This window comes from Dioscorea cayenensis, chromosome 3 (genome assembly GCF_009730915.1).
Source record: "Dioscorea cayenensis subsp. rotundata cultivar TDr96_F1 chromosome 3, TDr96_F1_v2_PseudoChromosome.rev07_lg8_w22 25.fasta, whole genome shotgun sequence".
NCBI lineage: Eukaryota > Viridiplantae > Streptophyta > Magnoliopsida > Dioscoreales > Dioscoreaceae > Dioscorea > Dioscorea cayenensis.
The window spans coordinates 14,847,433-14,853,391 of NC_052473.1; the positions used below are offsets into that span (position 1 = coordinate 14,847,433).

The 5,959-nt window shown below is 36.5% G+C and overlaps 1 protein-coding gene across 1 annotated transcript; it reads right to left on the minus strand.

Moving 5' to 3' along the window:
* Positions 1-3,943: 3,943 nt before the first annotated feature.
* On the minus strand, positions 3,944-5,718 carry LOC120250576 (protein FAR1-RELATED SEQUENCE 6-like). The gene is made up of 4 exons (XM_039259405.1): positions 5,337-5,718; positions 4,782-5,183; positions 4,151-4,230; positions 3,944-4,039 (listed from the first exon to the last, which is right to left on the minus strand). Exons 1-4 carry the CDS (start codon positions 5,716-5,718, stop codon positions 3,944-3,946), a joined length of 960 nt encoding a protein of 319 aa, XP_039115339.1.
* Between the last annotated feature and the right edge of the window lie 241 nt (positions 5,719-5,959).

The window sequence follows — 5,959 nt, forward strand, 5'->3', positions numbered from 1 at the left end:
CAAGAGAGTGCCACAATATTTTTAGTGTCACTAAATAATATTACCCTCAATCTTCATTTGGAGGGAAAATTTGGTGCTACACATTATTTGACGCTAGTGATAAAACGTCAAAATTTGCTTAGGAAACATGACATTATATATTCATCACACACAATGCAATACGTTGATGATGAAATAAGAGGGTCACAAAATATTGTTAGTGTCACAAAAATTACTCTCCATTTTCATTTTGATTGGGAAAATTTGGTCCCTTACATTATGTGACGCTAGTGATAAAACGTCAAAATCATTTTCAATCAAAGACTTTATATTTTCATCACAAGTAATGTAATACATGGATGACCAAAATAGTCACAAAATATTGTTAATGTCACTAAAGAAATTTCTCTCATCTTCATTTAAATGAAAATCTGGCGCCATGCATTATGTGACACTTCAATGTGATGTTCTCAAACATCGTCACATACAATATTGCATTTTGTGGAATTGAGTGACAATTTATGATGTTCATCACAATATGTGTATGTGTTGTGACGGTTTCAAAATCTGTCATGTAGAAAACCATCACTAATCATCAAATTTGTTGTAGTGATGCAAAATCTTGTTTTCTCATTTGTCTTTTCATTACTTATTTATTTATTTTAATTTGATAAATTTCCTATCCACTTACTAAGAAATTATGTTATGCATAATATTTTCTCATTTCTATTTTCCAGGCTTTCGCTCTTAGTTTAAGGTGTTGTTGTGTTGAGTTCCATCAGTGGTCCTTGAGTACTTGTATTGTAAGTTGGCTTTTATAGTTTGGTCTTTGTAGTGGGGTGGACCCACAAGGGTGATTTTCTTTTTTTGAACCTTCATATCTATAAACATTATGAGTAATGCTATATAACGCGAAGCGACCACGAACCGACCCACACAAATGATGTGGTCGGTGGCGTGGGTCGCTTCACGTCGAGTGAGATAATTTTTATTTTTATTATTTTTATTTTTTTATTTAAAATAACCATGAAAAAGAAAAAAAAAGAATGACTCAGCTTCTCTAAGGGTTTAGGGTTATGTCTATGCCATCGCTCCCCCTCCTCTCCCTTCTCTCTATCATTCTCTCGTCTTCGTTCTCTCCTGCAACCCCAAACACCGACCGGCGCTCCCCCGGCCGCCGATTTTCCTCTTTCCCGCAGCGCTCCCCCGGCCGCCGATTTCCCTAGCCGATTTTCCTCTCTCCCGCATCGCTCTCCCGACCGCCAGTTTCCCTCTCTCCCGCCGGTGTTCTCTCTCTTGCGGCATAAGTCCCCGACAGCCGCACGAACCAGTCCATCACCCTCGCTCCAGCCTGCTCCCAACGCTGCTCCCGGCGTCGTTTCCCTCTCTCCTACATCGCGTGGCTAGTTCTATAAAATTCTTGGGAAAAAAGCCCGGCTCGCCTTGAAATCAGGTATAGAGGCAATGATGCCCTAAAAATTTCTCAAATGCCCTTTGCTCTCTACAACAATGGTATAGTAGGTTGGATGACCTAGTAGGCAACCGCTACTGTTATTGTTGTAGAGGGAAGGGGAAGAATGAGGGGAAAACCATTATTGTTGAGTCTGAGCCTCTGTATTGATTTCTATTGCTTGATATTTTATTACTGTCGATGTGGATGATTCGTGTGGTTGCTTCGCTCTATATAGCATTACTCTTACCATGTGGCTATGATGTTTTGCCCTATATTTTGAGTATAGAGATTGGGTAGCGTGGCAACTTTAGTTGCGGCCCTTAATTCATGTTTATCCAAGCGAAAGAATAGAGGGGCAAGATCTGAGCCTTTGTTGAAATATGAATTCAATTTCTGAATTTTTTCTGTAATGTGAATGTACTTGCAGGAATTTTTCTGAGATAATACTTCTTTGGCTTCTATTTGCAGGTAGTTCTCCTCTGTATCATTGACATTTCAGGTGCTCATGCATACACAAACACACACACAATGCTCTTTTTAAGCATATTGCCAGTGGTTGGTTACAGGGCATTCTCATTTCTGAATCAGTTTAGCTTCAAAGTTTTCATCATACTGCCTAGAAAATTTATGACTTTGTTGTTGTTTGTAAAGAGGCATGCCATGAGATTCCATGATCAAAAGCATTTACCTGTATCTTTTCGGGGCATATATTGTCATCGTAGTTTGTCTTTGCAATAAATCTGTTTTGAATTTCAATTAACATGAGCCTCTTTCTCTTTTTTTATGCAATGGTAATTTTGTTTCAGCAAATTGAAGAACCTTCCAGTTTAAAAGCAGCATGGAAGTTAATGGAAATATTCTATGTGGATAAGCAGTCATCAGCTTGGCTTCCTGAACGACTTGTCGATTGGTTAGCAGCTTTGATCTTTCATTGATGCTTTTTGAAATTATGTATTGTTGATATGGATAGCTGTATTTCTGATGTTTCTTTTCGTTCATGAAATGCCTTTGTTTTCTTAATGTGCCTTTTTTAATACATATATTTTATCATGTAGGGTTATCATGTAGGCTTTTTTGTGCAATTGCTTCTTCATTTTCTTTTAATTTAGTTTGCTATGAAAGACTAAAAGGGTACAAAGTGATTCATTTAATTTACTGCAGTACAGGTTATTGAAGATGATCCTGAATACTTGGAAGGCATATCCTCAGCTCTTGCTATTGGCTGGCTTGATGTTGTTGTATGTGCTTTAATGTATTTTCCTGAGAGGCTTTCTTCTCTTCTAGCCTCCTTACCAAATACATACATTGCTTCTAGAATCTGATACTAAGTCTCTGTCTCTCTATGATATTACTATAATTTAGTCCTTCTCTTTTCAGCTCCTTATATTAACACATCTTTCTCTTTCAGCTCCACACCGTTGCAAAAAATGCCGGTGTTCTCCATGACGAGTGGGTGAAAAATGCTGATCGTTGGGTTGCTGGTTTTCTTGAAAAGTTCGAGGAAGGTTGTCACCAGATGGTGAGTTTGCCGATAGATATCGGTCTCCACTGTAAATTATCAGGGTTGCAATTGATTTCTTTCTCCATATAACTTGTTTATCAGGGTACTGCAATCAAAGAACGGATTAGAGAGAGTATCCAGGATAGTTTGAAGATGCAACAAGCCAGAAGCTTCAACCTGTTGCAGTATGAAGAAGACTAGAATAAGCTATCGGTCTCCACTGTAAATTATAACTTCTATATATATAGTCATGCAGGCATCTATGTGGTTGTTATTGACAAAAAAAGCGTCTTCTAATCTTTACTGACCATTTGTGTTTGAAACTCTGGTTAGAACGTTGGGTTTTGTTTGATCAAATTTTACATATTTATTCATGTTTCTTGTTGGTATAATAAGTCTAGGACACTGTATATGTGTCCACTCTTGTGTAATGTCAACTTACTGCAGGTGGTTTCCGTTTATCTAATGCAATTGTTACCAATTTAGAGTTTTTGGAAAGATTGTGGAATGTTAAATATAAAAAGTACAAGAAGAATGTTGTAGAAAACATGCCAAGAATCAATATACATTGGTAAACATGCCAAAACAGGATGAATTTTATGCCCATACAGCAAGAAATATCCTAAACAGATCAACACGAGTGACTTGGGACGAACTAAAGTCATCTAAGAGATATTATCTGGTCTTATACATACATCCACGCATCAAAAATCTCAAACTTTATCATAACATGACACAAAATCCTGAACACCAACCAAATAATATAAAAAGAAATCTAGATACAGAAAGACAAATTCATAAATTTCTCACCTTCATTAACAACATAAGAGCAATAATTTCGGAAGCAAAAAAGCAAATAAAGAACACAATCCTAACCAGTTAATGTCAAACATGTTTTATAAACCACAATCAGTCCCTTGCCAAACAAAGGCATGCTTTTACATGGAAGAGAAGAGTAACACATGTAATGAATTGCCATGATAAACAACCAACAAAAACAAGTGAGCTCATTAATAGTTGTTCCAATAATCAGTCAGAATGGTTACAACAAATTCTGCATAGAATGGTAGTGATTCCTTGACTTGAGCATTCTTCAAGTAAAGCAACTTCATGCATATAAAATAACAGTGAGCTCATTAATACTTTTGTCTTACCATTCAATATCCAGCAAGGTAAGAATAATATAAAATTAGAAAACAATTCAAGATGCCCTTCACCTTTGTTGTATACAAACTTGGGTCTGCATGCATATCACCAAGATCCGCAACTGCAACATTTGAAAATTGTAAGTATAAATCTAATATAAACAGTACAAGAGTATGACCCAGAAATACAAAGTGCAACTCACCTTGATTAGAAATCATTGCACTGGCTTGCAAAACCTAAAGAAGAACTATGATACATGTCCAAATTGATTGATATAGAATTTGAATTCACCTAAGAAAAGAGATTATAGTCCAACAAATCAACATTTGAAATTAAACGATTGAAATTCTTAATTTGGACATTAGTGACAATTACAAAAGGATTACCACGCTCTCTTGTGTGCAATGATCATCTTGTGTAAATTTTTGAGCTGCTACATCTCCCTTTGTTTGTGCCTTCTGCTAATAATAACATGGATGTTATACACTAAAAAAAAATCATCAAAAAATAATGAGAGCGAATAATGAATATGATACTATATAAAAAATACTTTTTTCTTGTTTTTTATTATTATTTCTTCAACTTTTGACTTCTTCCATTTTGATGGTGGATGACCCTTACTCCGCACCTTCAAAGGAGTGAGAAATTTTTGGTGTGGCACAATAGTCGCCTCCGACAACATAGGTGTAAACTTTTCCTTACAAGTTGTGTTGTCCATCAACTTCTCAATTGCCTCATCCACATAATTCATCAACAAGTTGTACTTGTCATTTGACTGTGCTCCAAGTTCTGCGGCTTTAGTAAAATGAGAGCACAATTTATTGTACCGTAGTTTCTCCTCACTTGTTTGTGGATCATCATAACAGTTTTGTACATATGTATGCATGCGTTTGATGTCCTTCCTCCATCGAGGTAAAATATACCTAGACGGAATGTCTTTCACATTCTTCTCAATAAGCACCTTGCAAATGTGCCTACAAATAATCCCCTTGAACTCAAACAACTGACAAGAGCATTTAATGTCAAATTCTTCCTCGTTAGTGTAAACATTGTATACCACTTGCTTTCTAAATGCATCTTCTTTCCCTCTAACAACGTCGGACACTTGAAATGTGTAGATTGCCCCATGTGAACCATTGAGAGTAAGATTGCAATATATCATGCCTCGCAACTCATCTTGAAACAATTTAAAAATTTCATTTGTGTATGCTTCTTGTAGTTGCTTCTCAAAATAGCAATCAGTGATTAATGGAAAACATGAGTTAAATGAAGCAAAATCAGCTTTGTTCTCCTTTTCAATCTTGCTTTTCAAGGCATCATCATATTGCTCAACAAACTGCTTCAATGAAGTCGTCGGAACAACATACCCATCAAAAAATGCATTGACGCTTTCACTTCTTTGAGCGGTGGACATTGCAGCCCAAAATAAGCCTTTAACATATATAGGAGCCCAACGATCACGAATTTTGAATAAAGAATTCAACCATTCATTATTCTCAATGTTATAGTCCACCATCATCTTCAAGTATGTGTCTTCAAACTCTTGAATATCCAATGCTTCATACGTGACGCGTTTCAAAATCTTCTTGATTGCTTTGTATTCATTTAAACCGCCAAGTTTCTCGGGGACCTTCTTCATGATATGCCAAAGGCAAAGGCGGTGATGGGAATTTGGAAAAACCAATCTAACTGCACCCTGAATGCCATACACTGATCTGTAATAATACATTTAGGAGCCTTGCCTGACATACACTCCAACCAAGTTTTAAAGAGCCAAACATATGTTTCTGTATCTTCCTTCGACAATAAGCCACACCCAAATAATACCGTCTGTCTATGATGATTTACATCGACAAACGGAGCAAATGGCATGTCATACT